The sequence below is a fragment of the Grus americana genome, chromosome 2 (genome assembly GCF_028858705.1).
Source record: "Grus americana isolate bGruAme1 chromosome 2, bGruAme1.mat, whole genome shotgun sequence".
Classification (NCBI taxonomy): domain Eukaryota; kingdom Metazoa; phylum Chordata; class Aves; order Gruiformes; family Gruidae; genus Grus; species Grus americana.
This window is the reverse complement of record NC_072853.1, coordinates 123279925-123297995: the sequence shown is the minus strand read 5'-3', so window position 1 is coordinate 123297995 and position 18071 is coordinate 123279925. Positions and strand designations below refer to the sequence as shown.

General features: G+C 37.7%; 1 protein-coding gene across 5 annotated transcripts in view; it reads left to right on the top strand.

Annotated features, from left to right (window-relative positions):
- ANO10 (anoctamin 10) overlaps window positions 1–18071 on the top strand; it is a 127044-nt gene that overhangs the window by 79805 nt on the left and 29168 nt on the right. For all 5 annotated transcript variants that reach the window (XM_054817461.1, XM_054817459.1, XM_054817460.1 and 2 more), the window contains exon 12: window positions 3881–3997. In XM_054817461.1, coding sequence (XP_054673436.1) covers window positions 3881–3997 — 117 coding nt within the window. The remainder of the gene's footprint in view (window positions 1–3880; window positions 3998–18071) is intronic.

Below are 18071 nucleotides of genomic sequence, written 5' to 3'. Positions count from 1 at the left end.
TTGCTGTTTCTCTCTGTGCGCGCTTGGCAGATAGCAAAATAGGAGGGGACTTCGTGTTGGCATCAGAGAGCTTACAGCTTGTGTGAATGTTATTTTGCTCACAGTGAAATAGTCCTCTTGTAATCATGAAGGACATGTTCTTGGAAACACCACCGCTTTTTAACAGTTCCAGTTAGAAATAATGGTTGGGTTTGTAACCTGATTTAACAAAAACACCACCAAAATAAAAATAATTAAAAAAGCAAAACAAAAACCAACACTATGAAGAAATTTTAGTATTGGACAAATACATTTGCACTAGTTGTGCACCAAATTTGGATAAACTTCCATATTTTCTTTTTATAATATATTCATGCTAGTATTAATGTAACTTTATACTACAAAAGAGAATTTTGCTGTCTAGTCTGGTCATTTATACTGTACTCGTAAGACATTTCTTTTTTGAAAGCAGATGTCTCCTTTTTTGTGGATCTGACCTGCAGGTATTATACTAAAACTAGATTAAGAAATCAGTACGAAATGCGAACGACATAATGAACACAACTACTCATCTCCCTACTTTCTCCTTCGATTTCTCTTGAATAACTACTTAAAGTTTCCTTAGTCAAATGGCAATTCCAAAATGCGATATAAACTCTTCATAAGATTAGATACATTTTCTTCTAAAGAGGTTTCAAGAATCATACGACACACATTCATCATTTCTGCCAGTTACCTTCCCAATTTTATTAATATGACTCCTAATTTGCAAATAGGAACAGCTGGAGAAGTTTTCCAAGGGAAACTGTTGCTCTGATGTCTTTTTTTCAGGCTCCCTGGGAGTTAGGAGGTGGAATTGAACTGAATTTGCAGTCTTTTAAGTACAGTATATTTTCTGAGGTGACAGTCGTGCACATGGGGACATCCCACGCAGTTCCGAACACTTCATAACTGATAAAGCTTTGTTTTGATGGGAGGGAAAAGAACATAAAAAAGCCATTCTTAGGAGTACCTAACAGTCACTTATTTTTTTAGTGGCCTGTAGTGGATGTCAGGAAAGAGGATGACAGTAGGGCAAGCAAAAGTAGTGACTTTCCCCATCTGTACTCCAACTTCCAAGCCCTCTCTGGCTTGAAGGCTTTCTAAATCAGAGGTTCTGCCTTCGTGTTTAAGGTTATATCCTTGTGTTTCCAGGCTATGAGTTGTGCTAGCCAGAAAACTGACTTCTCTTCTGACAAGCAGCTAGTTTGTGTCAAAGGCGTTTTTCAATAGCCATGGGTAACAGGTAGCCTATTGCCAAAAACCCGCCTCTGGAATACTACTGAACTGCGAGGCTCTGCTTTGTTGATACAACAATAAAATTCTTCACATGGTGAAGTAGTTAAAACATGTTGCCTTTCTAAATCTATTTTTAAAAATACAGTGTTTTCCAGGATTAGCTGCAGCATTTTTGTTGGTTCTATTTCTGATTTCCCTAGATGTCTCTTCTATTCCTTCCTCACCTCTATCAAAAGTGGGAAAGACTTAGTCAGTCTCTGTCCCCCAAAATATTATTTACATTTCCCTGAAATGATTTTGATGTATTTTGTTAAAAATTGTTTGGATTTGGAGCTATTTTGAAGTCTCTCTGTAAAGTTACTAGCTTGGCTTATGTTTTCAAGGCTCTTCAAGAGGCAATGGCTGAACAATTACAGTTCCAAAATTTGATTCTTGCTCTTTAATATGATTTAAAAAAATTATTTTTCTTTTCTTTTGTTTAGCAAAGTGAGATGAATCCCAGTCGAAAGGACTTTGGGCAGCTAGAAGCTACATTGTGTGATGCCGAGTCTTTTTTTTTTTTTTTTTCCCAACTGAAATGTCCATTGCAACTTTTCAAATAAATATCCCTGTCCAGATCCCTCAGTTTCTGCTAGTTCTGTCAGTCATTTGCCCTAAGTGTTAAGGTTTTGCTCTAATCCTCTTATCTAGTTTTGAGTTACTCTGAATTTGATCTCCTTATTTTCCTATTTCCATAACAAAATTTATCTGTAGATTAGTTATTCCCCTTTAATCTGTGATTCCTTATGACTCTATTCTGCATAGGAGTATTGTTTGTCTTATTTTTTAATACTGTCTTCAACATTTTACCTTTTTCCATTTAAGAGATTCCTCTAAGATGTGTTTTATTGTTATGTATTTCTAGCATAAACCAATGTTGTTTGCTATCATTTTTTTGCAAGAAAAGTTCGCTAGTAGCAGACACTATTAAGTTGAGTGGGAGAATGTTTTACTGTTGACATAATTTTTTTTAATAATGCAGTATTATCCATTGCATTGCACAGTGGACATGCTGATTGCTTCATTAACCTCTTAATCTGTGTTCAGGTTTTCATTGATGATGCTTTGCATTAATTTTGAGCCTTCCTTTCACCTCTTTAAATAAAGTATTATTCCTTGCATTAAGAGTTTGTTTCTTAGACCTACTAATTATTTTTCTGTAATACATTTAAAAAAATAACTTCATGTATGGCGCTCTGTTCTCTTACTTGTTACTATTATCTGATTTCTTACTTTAACTCTTATTTATTGGAATTGGCTTATTTATAGAGCTTCACTACCACTCCTGCGAAGTCTGTAGTGTTTTTGCTAGCTTCTTGCTCACGTAATTCCAGAATCTCCAGGGATTTTTGGTCTTTTATGTTGTTAGTCACATGCCCAAGTGCATAAAGATCATCTGGTTCAGCAAAATGCATTTCAGAAAGGAGCACTGATCTGTTCCATTTTATAAAAAAAAGTCAGGGAAATTTGGTAAGTAGCTTGGACATGCAATCTAAATTTAAGCATGTCTATCAGTATCATTGTGTCAGTGGAACTTAAGCATGTGCTTAAAGTTAAGCCCATGTATTTAAGTGTTGCCTTATATTGGTTGAGGTTTTCTCAGCTGGGAGCAAGCTCCTGCTTGCAAACATGCAGCATGCTGTTGGCTCAGCAACCAGTTCACCACGTCACCTTGATAAAATGAGATTTAATGATTCTTCTTTAGATTATGGTTGACATAAATGAAGAAACAAAACACTGACTTGTTAGTTTGGCACTTGTTTTGGGGGAGATGAGGGGGAATGGTGCATGTTTAAGTGAAATGTAAAGACTAGTCAATGACTAGGTTCAACAGAACTTCATGCTTGTTTTCTCTTAAATAAGATTATAATCTTTTGTGATAAATTATGACTAATTTGGCATCTTATATATGAAATGTTTCTCAATTTCCTGGAAAGTTTCTGTACATGAGTGTTCCTCTTCTTTAAAGAGCATATTTTATTTTGTTTTGTTCTCTTCTGATGCTTTCTCAGGAGTGCTTTTAGATTTCAATAACTTCTCTAATGTAGGGATTTTAAGGCATGCAGAAATTCTATGTCCATATTTTTTACAATGTGCTTGTTTCATTTGTATCATGACATACGTATATGTGTGCACGTATGTATGTTGCTATAATTGGATCTAACTATGCGTAATTATATTTGTGTGTTGTGTATATATGTAAAAATTTCACTATGAAACTATATGTGCTGGGTGCCATAATACCATTTCTATGGACCAATAGTATGTTTTAAAAGCTATTATTTTATCTGGAATCACAAATACAAAATTGAATTAGAAATTTCTAGTACATAGTGAAAATAGGATTATTATGAAAATAAGCCAAACTATATGTGTTTATATTCAAATTATGAATAATTGTAAATAGAAAAAATACAGAGTAGCTGAGGCTCAATGTGATTATAGTTATATATGCTGTGTTGTATCTGTCACAAGAAATAATTGTTTATACCTCTATTACTAAAATTTGGAAATAGTATTATACTGTTCTCTTCATGCTTCAAACTCTAACAAACAATAATTTTCTTTTTTATTTCTTTTGCAGCACTTGCTACTAGCAATAAAGTTTGTCATGGCATTTGTAATTCCGGATAAACCGAGAGATATCCAGATAAAACTAGCCAAATTGGAATTTGAATCTCTAGAGGCTCTCAAACAACAGGTAAGAGCAACTGACACGCAGAGCAGTGAAAAGTGTTGGTGGCCTGAAGGGAAGACAAACTCGGGAGATTCTGCTTTTGTTTTAGGTGGATAAATACGTAAATCCCGGGGTTTTGCAATTCCTGTTCACGTTGTATTAAGATTAGCTAGCTAAAGCCATTCCACCTCTACCGCACAGGTTGTGGTGGCAGAGCTGGGGTGGCTGCGTGGGGAGTGGAGCAGCCGCTGGCAGTACAGCGTGCAGCACAGGGTATTACATAGGAAACAGCGCTGGTTTACTCCTGCGCATTGCGTTGTGAACTGTAGGATTTCAGATACTGCTTCATTTTCTGTTAATCCATTACTGCTTAAGAAGTGGAGGAGAGAGCTGGACAGATTCATCTGTCCTTTCAACCAAATGGTCTTCCTTTTCAGACAGCTTGAAATTCCTGGTATGGCTAGGAATGTAGCAACTTGTAATGGCTGTTGTCCTTGTGTGTGCAAACATACTTTGTTTACATTGTCACTTTTAAAAGGACATTGGGCTCTATGAAACTTTGTTTCATGCCCTGGAGGTGTTTGTGGTTGCAACACTAGAATTTCTTTCATTGCTGAAATACCATCGCAAATAAACAGTTAACTTGTCTCTAATGTGAACAGAAATTGTAATCAGGCTGAACATGTTTGAAGTAATTGTGTCGAGAACTAAGTATGTATGAGAGAATGGTAATGTTACCTTATTTTTACTGTCCATACACTATTCTCATTTTATTGCATAAGTATATTTTACAATATACTTAACAAACATTTCAAAGCAATTTAGGAAAATAAGGAACTAGATTTTTCTACTAAAAATTTCTGTTTTAACAAATGATTCCATAGAGAGAGTGGTGGAGATCACAGGAGATGAAGAATCGTATGGGATTAGCTTCAGTAAGATACAGAGGTACTACAGAGCTGGTTTTGCAATGGTAGCGTTCTTTAGGAATTTCTGGCTGACCTTGCTAGATAGGATTTCTAAGCTAGCTTACATATCAGAACAGAAGAAAAAAAAAACCACCAAAAAAACCTGCAAAACCCAAAACCAGCATGGAGTTGCAGAGACTGGTTCATCTATTTATTGTTAGCTCAGATATTTTTACACTGCAGTGCATGGCTTTACATGAACATGTTCTTTGTGTGCTCCACATGCAGATGCATAACCTCCTCTATACTGTGTTTTTGTGTAGAATAGGAGGTTACTTTTTAAAACGTGACAAAATGATCTCGTAATTCTGGACAAACCGAGCCTGTAAACAATACACTGGCTTTCCTAGTTAAAAACTCACAGTTTTGTGTGATACTATTAAGGTCAGCACTGTCGTCCGTAATCAGCCATAACAAACAAAATCCTAATTACAATTGAATCTAATGCCTTTCTCTAGTATGTTTTGCCTTTCTCCAGTATGTCGATGTGAAGTTACCAGGAGCTTGTCATGGATCTCATGTACTTTTTAGATAATATTAAAAGGAACAGGACTACATTTCTATTTTAGTTGTTCATTCTCTGTTTTCATTTTGTAGACAGGCAAAACTAGGTCATCCACTGGAACCTTAAGCTCAAGTGAATATGGTCACCTTTGGTTATAATGTGCCAACTGGAACATATATGGAGTCGCTTTCAATATGAGTGTACGTGTCAGCACTTAGGACTTCATCCCCTATCCTTGCACCTGTGTGTTCCTACAATAATATATACCTGCTCCCCAGTTTTTCAGGATTGTTTCATTAATTCGGTGGTGAAAAGTTAGTCTGAATTTCACTAAGAACCAGAAGCCTGGCAGTTCTCACCTAATACTTTCAGGCTTCCTGCAGGACCCAGGAAGAATATTGGCTGGTTTTCAGGTGCAATGGTAGGTACTTTAAACACACATGTCTACCATCACCTTTTTAGATTTTCTCTGATTGACACTGTACTACATATCCCATAGGCATGTAGAGATTTGGACTTTTTTTTCTGGTGCCTTAGTTTTTTGAGTAAAAAATATCTGCATTTAAAAGTAATACGTTGACAATGCAAAAAGATACTAAAGAATTTATTTTAAAACACATTTTCTAGTTCTTCCTCTTGTTACTGAGAGTCATTGTGGTAATTTACACTGTATATCTTACTTTCAAGCAAAAAACGGCAACAAAATCCCCCAGAACGACTGTTTAAAGAAAACCAGACATAAAAGTCTGGGGCAAATGTGTTGTGGGATCACATGTTATGGAGAAACTGGTTCATATACTTTTGTGCAAGTATGCATCGCATTCCTCTCTTGATGCTATCCAGACATGCATGCTGTTGTGTTTTACCATATGAGCTTTTAGAGTAGTGCTGTCTTGGATGTAGCTATTAGAAGGGTATTAACATTATCAGAATGTAAACCTCTGAGATGCCAGAATAGATTATTAGGCTCCATATATAGTGCATGGAGAGAAAAATCTCCTAATACAGCTGCTTTGAACAGTTATTTTGATTATGTTTGGGATCCTTAACTTTAGACAATGTGAGCATCTTTACATTTTCATTAATGCTAAGCTAATTACTTTTTAACCTGGTGCAGCAGGACTGTAACTATTCTGTGTTCAAATCCATTTAAAGACTGAGTTAGTGTCTATTTGAAAGGGATTTTAGGGCATACAGTGTCTCAGCTCCCAGATAGAGATGAATGATCATCGTTAGAGCTTATTAAAACCTCCTGTATGGTGAAAAATGCCATAATTAAAAAAAAATCATTTTATATTTGAATGACAGTCTTGGTTTGAAGTTCTCAAACTTTAAGAAAGGTTTTCAGGAAGTTCTGAAATGTTTCTCTGAAATGTTTCTTTACATGGTTTGTGTTAAAACTGCTGAAAGGGAGTGGACTGTTGAATGGGTTATAATAATTTGATCTATTTTGAAAATACTTTATGATACACTGGAAATATCATAACAAAGTTTGTTGACATAAGACAAAATACTTTCCCCAATTTGGATTCAGAAAGGTTAATGTGCTACATCTGTAGGCTTTGCTTCAAATTTCCCTGATGTCCTTCAGTGTAAAGAATGGTACAGGAGGCTGGTTAAGACTCTATTGTGGGGGGACCTGGAGCAGAGAATAAATTAATGTGAAATCTTTAATAGAGAACTAAAGAGAATATGGATCAAGATTTTTGGAAGAGGAGCAGGAGCAATTCCATTCACTCCCTAAAGTGCTACCAGTTTTGTCACCCAGCAAGAAGCCTGGATTGGATGCTGGGCAACTAGAATTGGGTACTGTCTGCTGTTAGGGTGATGGACCCTTTTCTGGTGAACATCATGATCCTTCTTAGTGAAGCAGCTAGCTAATAAAGTGAGGTGAGGGGCCCGAGACTCCTCTTGCTTCTTTGCAGTACTCTGTTGCATCTATTTCTTGCAAGTGCAGAAGCACGCCATGCTCTTTTCTCTAGTTCCTATTTTAATGAAGAGAGGCCAAGTACAGGTGTGTCTGCAAGCAGCAAGGGACAGTTAATTCTGCAGTGGTTCAGGAATTACCATAGGCGTAGGTGAGGACCAATGCTGTAAAACCAGTGTGAGGACGCTATCCAGCATTTTCGGGGCAGTGACAGCAAGAGCTACACTGATAAAAGCATTTTCACTTCTGTGCAGATCAAAGCTTTAATGAATAGACAAAAGGCCCTCGTGGTTGGACATGGGTCAGCAGTCTATTCTTATAAAAGGTCTAAGTTCCAGAAACACAAGACAACCACAGATTAAACAGCATAACTTGCATTTTGTGGGCTAGATTACAATCATGTTTTCAGGTATTACGAGATCTTCCCAGTATTACATTCTTCCACTTGAGGCAAACATCAAATTAATATCTTCTTTCTGCACTGAAACTAGACCAAGGCAAAGCAAACGACAGACAAATTGGGGGAAAGTAATTATTCATGCAATTATTTTCTGAGCATGAAATATATAGAGTAGCAACTCCAACATGATGTATAACTAGTAGAGCCACTTTTCAGGGAAAAATAAAGTTTCAAATGGTGGGGAATGGCATATCTTTTCAAAAAGTGCAACTACCTAGACAGCATCAGTATTAGCTCTGAAAACAAAAGGTTATTGATGTAAAAACACTTGTGTTTTTTATGGTACTTTTGCATTAAAAAAATCTGAATTATATATATTGGATAAATATGTTTTTCCTTATAGCATCTCCTTCACTATCTCAGCAGAATAAACGTGAGAAATGCAGATGTGGAGGGGGTTTTGTTCTGTGCATCCCTTCCCAGTTCCCTCCCCACCCCTTACCTCCAAGGGGACCTCATCTATAAACATCCCATCATCCCTGTGCTCGAGCTTCCTTTCTTAGTCTTCTAGCCATCGGTGGCCAGTATCTTTTAACAGGAACACCTTTTCCTTGTGATAAGTGAAGCCTTTCAAAGCTTCCTCTGAAGAAGCGTGTCCATCTGTTGGATATCTGATGTCCATCTGCAAATGTTCCACCAGAAAGAGACTCCAGATAGATAACATGCTCATGAGCAAAGAGCCCAGGCAGCTGATTGACAGTTGTCATTGTTCCTCAACTGCCAGTAATGAAAAGGGTCAAGCTTATTGAACACAAGCCATGAAAATATGCCTCCTTTCTCCTCCCTGGTGTATTTCTTTTCAGAGTGAGATAAAGCAATGTAGTCATTCAGCCGGGGCCAAGTGGAGAAAGACCTCTTGCTCTTTCATACAGTATCTCCCATGGTGGTTGTACCATCTACATACAATTGCTTAGTGGCGGTGGAATAGTCTGAATATCCATAAACAATTGCTTCAATTGTTTTAGAGTGAGATGTAGGTGTTTGTAAGTTAGTAGTGCTCCTTCTTAATGATTTTCAGCAGAATAACAAGTTTTCCAAAGCAACAGAAGGTGCGACATTCGCAAGGATTTCTCCAGTGATGTCATCCATTTCCTGAAAATGAGTCTCAGTTCCTTCTCCAGGAAATGCAAGAAATTAAGAATGCTGTGACTGATCTCTGCATCATCTTCGTTGATCAAAAGCTTCTTCAAAACATGACAGTGCATTAATTAGTTTCTTTTTGAAAGGGATGATGAGAAATGATAGCAAGAGGCAGGTGTCTGTTTGCCTAGGTGCAGTCATATGGACAGTTTAAACTCTTTCTCCCTCCTTCCACAGGTATTCTGGCATGTAACAGTTGCTATTGTCTCCAGTAAAAACCTTCTGCTTCAAGTAATTTCAGTGCTTTTAACATTGCAATTCACTGCACTGCAGCACTCTAATAATTGCGAAGCTTTCTGGTTTCTGACTGCAATGTCTGGACCTTGCCATTTCCCCTAGGAATAGTACCCACTAGCACTGATGGCGTCCTTTCCAGAATACAGTAGGTTTGAGTGTGCTGGCCCGTCTGGCCCCTGTCCTGTTCAAGTGCTCAGCCGCTCTGAGAGCAGCCTTCTGTAGCTCAGAGCAAACCAAAGAGATATGGCTACCTTAAGGGTCTTCTGCACTGGGCAACGTTTGTGCTTCCTCCTTGCACCTTTTCAAGCAAGTTCTTGCAGAGATTTTCTATTTCCTAACATGTCATGTTTCTCAGAATATGACTGTGGGTGTGATGAGCCAACATAGCTGCTTGAACTGTCGGTGAGCCTCAGAAATGACCTTTCTTTTTTGGCGGGAGAAGGAAGAGAACAGGATCTTTTTCTTTTTTTTTTTTTTAACCATTTAACATTGGGAGAGCACGAGTTGTTAGTTCTTAATTTCCTGCTTATTTATCTTGTGAAATGGGAACTGAAGACAATTTTTGTGAGGTTGAATTTCTGCCTTTTTGTGAGGTAGTGGATCTCTGCCTCATTCAGTGCTATAATTACCAGAATTAGAGGGCTCAGAAAAGGACTCCCTGTAGCTTCAGGACTACCCTCAAAACATCACTGATGATAAAAGCAGAAGCTTGTTCTGTGCTCGCTGGCAATGCTGAGCAAACACAAGGCTGCAGTCAGACAGCAGGAAAGGCAAGTAGCTGAAATGAAAAGATTTCATTCAAATAATCAAAGATTTGCAAAACAGCCTGTAGGAAAGACTAGTGAAACTTGAGCTTAAACACTGAATTGAGGTTAAAACCAAATGAGATGGAATAAAACACTTGCTTTATGTTTTGACACCCCCCCTCCCCCCCCTAAAAATAGTATTGTTTCTAAAGAAAAAATATAACAAAAACTCATGAGATTTTGGGGGTTTTTTCAACAAAAATGTGTGGCTGCACTTTTTTTGATAGGCTCCACTTGTTTGTGTAATCGGACATAACTCACAGGTGAAGTTAAAATAGAACCATTACTAATTGTTGTTTGCTGTAGGCTTTTTAAAGAGTCCAGACCTGTTAATTCAGCTTTGCAAATGCAGTTTTTCCCTAGTGAATAGTCGAATGCTTTCAGACATGTCACTATAACATTTGCATGTGTTTGGTAGCAGCAGGGATATAATGTAAGTAAGATTCATTATATTTTGATAACACAGGTTTTCAAGCGTAGAAAGACTTGCACCCAGTCATAGGAGAACAGATTGTGTTCAAACATAGTTTTGCCAGTGTATTTTACACATGAATTCTTTTAATGCTGGACCTTTCTTGAGAGTATATTTCTGAAATTACTTTCAATATAGAATGTTAGCAAAACCAAAATAAATGGTGATCCTTGAAGAAAAAAAAATTAAATCGAAACCCCATTATTTTGGGGAGAAGATTTTTGTGTCCCCATTTGTGACTTTTCAACTGAAGGTGAGATGACAGCAAGTCTGCCTGGTTTGCAGATAAGTTAAACTTTTAAATATGGGACCCCTGAGAGTTAACAGTATAAATATAAACTTAAATAGATATGAGTATAATGTGATGGTAGCTGATAATTTTGCATGCTCTTAAGGGAAACAGAAACAAACAGTGCACCAACTTCCTAGCAGGTGTAGTTTTCTTTTCCAACAATCCATTTGTTCTCTGAGACTGTTGCCAGGGGTAAAATTGTCCATCAAGTTTTGTTTCTGTAACAGCTGAGTCTCTTTGGAAAGATAACCTGTTTTACCTTTCTCAAATCCTGACCTAGAGCCCAGTGGTGGAATGAACATCAGTCAGTTCAGTCCTCTCTTTTTGCCTGACATCCCACATCATTGACAAGATATGATCTCAACAAGGAACCCTGGAATAAGGGAATAGGATAAAAACTAGGTTAAAATTGTTCCTACTGTAAGAATACTGCAGCTACATCAGGCTTTCATAGTTTCAGAACCCAGAGGGGATCCCAATTATATGTGAACTGGTTTGAATACAAGGGAAGAGGCTATTCCATTTCCCATACAAGTGAGAGTAAAGTACACAGTGAGATTTGGTTTCCAGAAATCTGGTAACTAGCTTTCAACAGGACATTCATGTATCTATAGTTACAGTCCTCTAAGTAACGGTTGCACCTGTTACTGAGAAGGTAAAGTACTAGAGCGAGGAAAAAAAATGAAATCTCTTGTCTCGTTAAAATTCCTTAAAAAAAAAAAAATCCCAAAAGATTATACTTACCATGATTTGATAATGAAATTTTCTTTATAGAACTGAATAGAAGTTGGTGATAAGATAGTATTTGTTGCAAGCAGCTGTGGACTCCTACATCCCTATCATACTTTAAATATCCTTTTCCCTATACCACCTCAAAAAATCCCAGTAAGAACAATAAGCCTTTAAAGGAAATGCTAATTTAATTGGAATAATTAAACTTGACTCTGGAAAGCTTTGTCTATGAGCAGGAAGACAGCAAATAGGATATAGCTCAACTTTTCAGAGATGATGATTTCAGCCAAATTTTAGATGTTTAAATATTACCTGATTACCACCGCCACCACCACCACCCCCCTAAAGAAAATCTCTGTCATCCTGTCTGCAGGAAGGACTCTTTCTGAGACTAACTGGAGATCAAAAAGCAGAAACCCACAGAATTCCTGAAAAAAGAAAAAAAAAAAATTTAAAGTGTGTTGCTAGAGATGACACTTGCACCACGACTGAGTCTTTGCACGTGCTGTGCAGCCCGAGGGTGGTGATTCTGAGAACAAGTATCCAGCATGATATGTTGCCTGTGCAGCCACTGGGGTTTTATCCATTTTGAACTTGAAAAAATCTCTGTGCCTACTGGTGTTGCCTTGAATACTCATACTTTTTATTATATGAGAAATAGCACTCTGATATATATCTGCCATTTTAGTGAGGTGGGTAAGACTCATGCCAAACAGGCAAGTCCTTGCTCTATATATGGATTGATATTTTTTGTTCTGGAATGAGATATAATTGCTTGTCTGAATAACATAAAAAGAAAGAGTGTTTTATATGTGTAAATTTTGTTTAAATTGTGTAGTGTCCATGAATACTTTAATATGTCGTATATACGACTTAAGTAGCACACGCTTTTTTGTATGGTAGAGTAGTCCTTATGCAAATATTTTTTAAACTTTCATCATGGAGTACTTTGTAAAGGTGGTTTTCATTGACCATTGCTTCTCGCACTTTCAAGTACCTAATTCTGTGCCTTCCCTCAACATCTAAAGAATTGCTATAGTTGAAAATGTATTGAGAGGGATGATTTTCAAAAGACAAGATAAAAATAAGCACTTGTTATGTTATTATTTTATTACATTGTTTTTATTTTCCCTATTTGTCATTCTGTGTTGCTGACCTGAACATACAAGTTAGAGGTGCCGTATTTTAATGGGTAGACCATGGCTTTTTTTTTTGTAATCACAGATATGTACAAATAAACCAGGCATAAACAGTGTCACCAGCATATACACATTTTCACTTAATTTACAAGAGACAGCAAAATCCCTCAGTACAGTCAAGGACTGTGTTGCAGAGTGAGAGAGGAGACATGTTCTGCAGACTTTTGATCTGTCCCTACTGAATTCACTCCCAGCACCGTCTTTCCTGAAAGTTTTGCTGCAACTATGCCATGAGATTCATTCTGATAAGGGATCTTCTATTGCAGAGAGCAGTCCCTTGACCATCGCATGCTGGACCCTGTCCTGCATGGCTTGGATCCCTGTCACACAAGCAGTGACAATGCGTGCAGTTAGCTCTCCAACTACTGCTCTGCACTAGTAATGTCCATTAAGATGACTTTTTTTTTTTTCTATAAACCCTTTTGGTGTTAGCAATGAATTCCTTAAAGCATTAACTTTTCCTCTCCCTCATCCTCTCATCTAGTTGTAGTTGAGGATGAGTGGAATTGTTGCTCGCTCTTCTCCAAAGCTAGACAGAGAAAGACTGCGTTACAGGAGGTTTCAGGCTTTGAATGCTGCTGGCTCTTGAGATGTCTTACTGGGGACACGTGCCTGGCAGGTGGTGCGAGTGATTGACTGTCAAATTACTGTCCCCTAGGAGCCACTGAGGTCCCACAGGCTGGACAGCATGTGGCAGCATTTGGGTTTTGGCTTGGGGTTTTTGTGCCACTCATAGTTTTCTAAAACAAATTATCAATTCATATTTCATCTACATTCTTGTAATTTATGCATGTTATCTGGCAGCTCTGTTTTGTCCACTTGTTCTCTTTTGCTGCTTCTCAAAATTTGTGATAATTCACAAATTTGAATGTAGTAAAATTTGTGCTGAGGAAAACCTTCCAAGTGAACAGACGGATGTGAAGCAGCTTGGTCCAACAAAGGTGGTTTTATTTGTTTTAACATCAGTGCATTAGAAGCCTTCTGCAAACTCTACATATGTTCATCTGTTAGGTGAAAAATAATTATGTCTGACATGGGTATCTCTATTGTATCAGAATAGACACCACCCACTTGTTCATAGATAATTAGCAAATACGTGTTCTGTGTCAACACTCATTTTCTAAGACTTAATGTATCTGTAATATAAGGAACTTTGCTATGATGATTTAAAAAGCTTTGCCCTTTACCAATATCTGGACTGATATCTAGACTACATTTAAACATGACCTTTAAGAGTTTGTGATTTCACAGAATCACAGACTGGCTTAGGTTGGAAGGGGACAGCTAGAAGTTATCCAGCCCAGCATCCCCATGTTGAGCTAGCTGATATAACTGGAGCTCTTCGTGGACTAGGAAGGGTCATATTTTTAAGATAAGGACTTCCTCTAGAGTGATACTTTGTCAGAGATGCTTTTGGGTTTTTCTCTTATTTGCTTTGAAGATTAACATAAACAAAATTCATTGTTTGTTTTCTGGGACACATTGAACTGTATGTGAGACTTTTCTTTGTGAACACATGCCATGCATGTGTAAAACTGAGAAGTCCCACCTCTGTCACTAGTAGAGATGTAGGTGCTCTAACTCCAAATTGAATATACATGTGTAGCAGGACAGCACCAGCAAAATTTAGTCCATGTATTTCATAGATATTGTAAGTGAGGAAAGTAATATTTTCACTAATTATTGCATAACCGTGATGGACCTATATTGTTCAATGATGGGCACTACTTGATTGAAATGAAACTGGTAAACGATGGACATCATAGGTCATGCTCTGTTAAGGGATCAAAGTTTCTGATGTCCAGTGTCTGAGGAGGGAGCAGAGATGGCCTCTGCCTGGGAAGGGGAAGGATCAAGTCCCCTTTTCTCCCCAAGCCAGATCAGCCAACAGAACCATGACCCTGTGTTGAGTCACTTAGCTAGAAGCAGGCATGGAGTATCAGTCAGAAAGAAGTTTTAACTTGCTTCATTTTGTGTGTATGCCCCACCAAAACAACTTGCTAGCTTCCTTAGGAGGGGAGTGGTAGTACTTGTATTCCCAAAGGAACTCGGTTTTGGCCTTTTTTAGTCTGGTCTATAAGCTCAGGAAGTCAGAAGGGAGCTGCGGTACCATACCAAGAACGCAGGCGATGGAAGATGGGGAAGTCTGCAGAGATTAAGCTCTGATAGTTTTTCTGGCGAATGCACATTCAAGATGTGCGTGGGAAGAAGTCTGTATCTACCATAGGTACACTTGCAAGCATTTTATTCCAGTAGCAGCAGTTCTTTTTAATACACGTACAAATGATTCTCTTGAGTTATGTGACAGTCTGAACCAACAGTTTGTAACCTTTGCTGCCATAATATAAGGGAGATTATTTAGTGACATGAGTCTTGTAAGACTCTCTTTAGCTCGTCAAGAAACGGGTTGAGATGCCTTGTTATGTATGTATGTAATTACTAGTGCATGGAACGTTAATAGTAGACTTTTTAACCTTCTGATAAAAGCACAATGTGGCCCACTGGCTGAAATTAGATGTTACATAAAGGAGGTGCAATTTTGAGTCTGTGAAAATAGGTGAATGTTGGCCCAGATTAGAAATGGAGTGTATCGGGGCCAAACCAAACTTTTATCAAAGATAGCATGCCATCTCTACCAGCAGCCGCAGACAGATGTCTAGGAAAGAGCAGGAAAGTGTGGCAAGTAGGTGTTGTGCTTCCTCCTAAAACCTCCTACTTTCCAGTCATGTTTAGCTCTGATTTTTCTAAGCCAGATACAATTTTTTTTTTTATTTAGTAATCTTTAGTGATTTTCTGTTCCATGGTGGTGTTCTGTCTCCCTTTGAATCATTTTTAGCTTTAGGGTCCCCAGTGTCCTTCAGCAAGAAAAGAAGTTCTACAACTCATTATTCTCAGTGCTAAGAACACGGGTTGGTTATTTGCAGTTGTCTTAATATAGTCTAATTGGTGGAAAAATTCTTTAACTTTTACATATGAGAAGAGGTATTTGGCTAAACTATAATGGATGTCCTTTTGACTTCTGTAATCTGTGAATTTGAGTTTCCGTAATTTCATTTTACAGGCTTTGTGGAAAACATGACGGCCTGATTTGCTTTTAGCTTGTTAATGATGCTTGCAAATTTGCTTTAAAACAATTAGTATAATCAAATCATGTGCTTCAGGGCTTTAGCTAACTCCTTTTTTCCTCTATTTATGTATAGATGGGCAAACAATGTGAATTGGTGCAGAGAGTCCTCTTTCTTGGAGGCCAGGTTGGGATTTTGCTAACACAATGAAAGCCAGACTGATTACCGAATTTGGGAAAATTTGAGTTAGCGAGGTTCTTGTAGTTTCTGGTCTTCCACTATGGCATGGTATGACTCAGCTCACCTAATCTGTTCCTTGCCACCATAGGGGGGATATTAAGCATTGAGTGTATTTTCCTGTCCTTTTCTCATGGAAAATTGTTTAATCTGCCAAAAACTGCAAAGTCTGAGAACTGTCAGTTTGGTAGTTGTCATTAGATGAGAAGTGCAGGAGTTGGTGGTGGTTGATCTCATGGCTTGTTGTGTCTTTGAAGTATGCCGAGCAGTTAGAGCACAACATAGCAAGTGACATTGTTTAGTTTCTTAAAATAGCTAAGGTCATTTCTATCACTTGGGACTGGGACACTTACAAGTCCATCTTCCAAACTCTGCTAACTTTATAGAAGAAGAAAATATTGCGTTGATGAGGAATAGGTTTATATTGCTTAATGTATTTAGTTATTTTCGTGTGTCTTGTATAAAATTGCATTATGCATCTAAAATTTTAATTATAAATATAAACGTAAAGTAAATACTGCATTAGTAATTAGCTATATTGGCTTTCTTACCAGAGGCATTTCTGTGTAGAAGGGTCAAGCATTTGTTTCATGACAGGAGCTCTCAGAAATACTAAGAGGTTGAATCTTTCAGCTTTTTTGGGATGTCCTGCGTTTCAAAGAGAGCGCTTTGCTTTGGGACTTCTGGCCAGCACCTCCAAAATACGTAGCCAGATTTCTGCAGCCTGTGCTTTCTGCCTAACAGTTGAGTTACATCCTTCCTTTGTAAATACTGTATGCCTTTATTTTCTTAAAGGCATCTGTATAGTCACAAGAGGCAGTTTTTTAAAAGTTCAGCTTGAATATAAGCAGCTGCTTTCCCTGGAGTAGATGCGTTTAAGAGTTACTGTCTTTCTACTCATGTATTGTGTGCATAATGTTTTCCAGCAAACATTAATCATACTGAGTAGCTTTGAGGGCAAAACTGTTGCACTAAGATAAACATTTGAGAGTCTGCTGTAATGCCCAAAGCCTTTTAGCTTTTTTAGGTCAAATTATCTTGCATCCTCTGACTGTGTTTCTAGGCATGCTACTGCTAAATGCTACTTTTTAAATTCAAATTCTGTATTTGTATTTTTGTTGGCAAGGTTAAAGAGAGGGTATCTCACAATTAAGGTCCTAACTTCAATGGCAAGAACAAGATAGTGGTTCTACTTTCTTACAGCTGGCAGTTAAGAAGAATGCTAGTTGTATTATACTTAGAATATTACCTATGCTTTCTGTATATAAATACACATAATACTGGTGTAAAATGAGGATCTTCCATTACAACAGTGTGCTAGAAGTTAAAATTTTTGTTGACCAGAATGTGTGAGTTCAAGTCATTTACACTTTTAGTTTTCTGAAAGTCTTTATTTTACAAGTACTGTTTTCTACAAGCTATAAATAATTACAAGCAAACATGGTTAAAAAAAAACCCCATTATGTACTGCGTAACTATCCTAGGAAAGACAAATAGAATTAATTTTCTTAAGAGCAAAATGCCTTGGCTTTTGCATTGATATCTGCCAAGAAAAAGAGCTCAATTGATAAGAATTGTTTTCTCACAAGATATTTTCAAAAGTTAGTTTTGTTAAACAGATGACTACGGCATTACCAATTTGCTTTCCCTTCCTCCTCAGTGAATGCCCTCGGCTAATATTTGCCATCCACTCAGCTAAAGATCGGATTACTGAGGACTGAGAAGAAACATTTGTAAAAACACAGGTTTCTCCTGCTGCAAAACAGCGGCTGCAGCGTGTGCACAATGTGGTTTTTCTAAAGTTAGGTTTACTGGCAGGGGTTATATGTGAAAATGTCTGAAAACCAGAGATGTCATCTGTTTCTGCTGGTAGCTAGCGTGATGCCATGAGGGTCTGTAATCTAGGGAGCTCAGGGGGAGCGAGGGAGGATTGTTAGTAGTTTTTTAAAATATCTCCTTAAAAGCCAGATAGTGAGAGAGTTAGAGAGGAAGATCTGTCGGATAGTCAAATATCTGGGAGATGGTTTGGCTGTCACAGTATATGAAAGTTATGTAAGG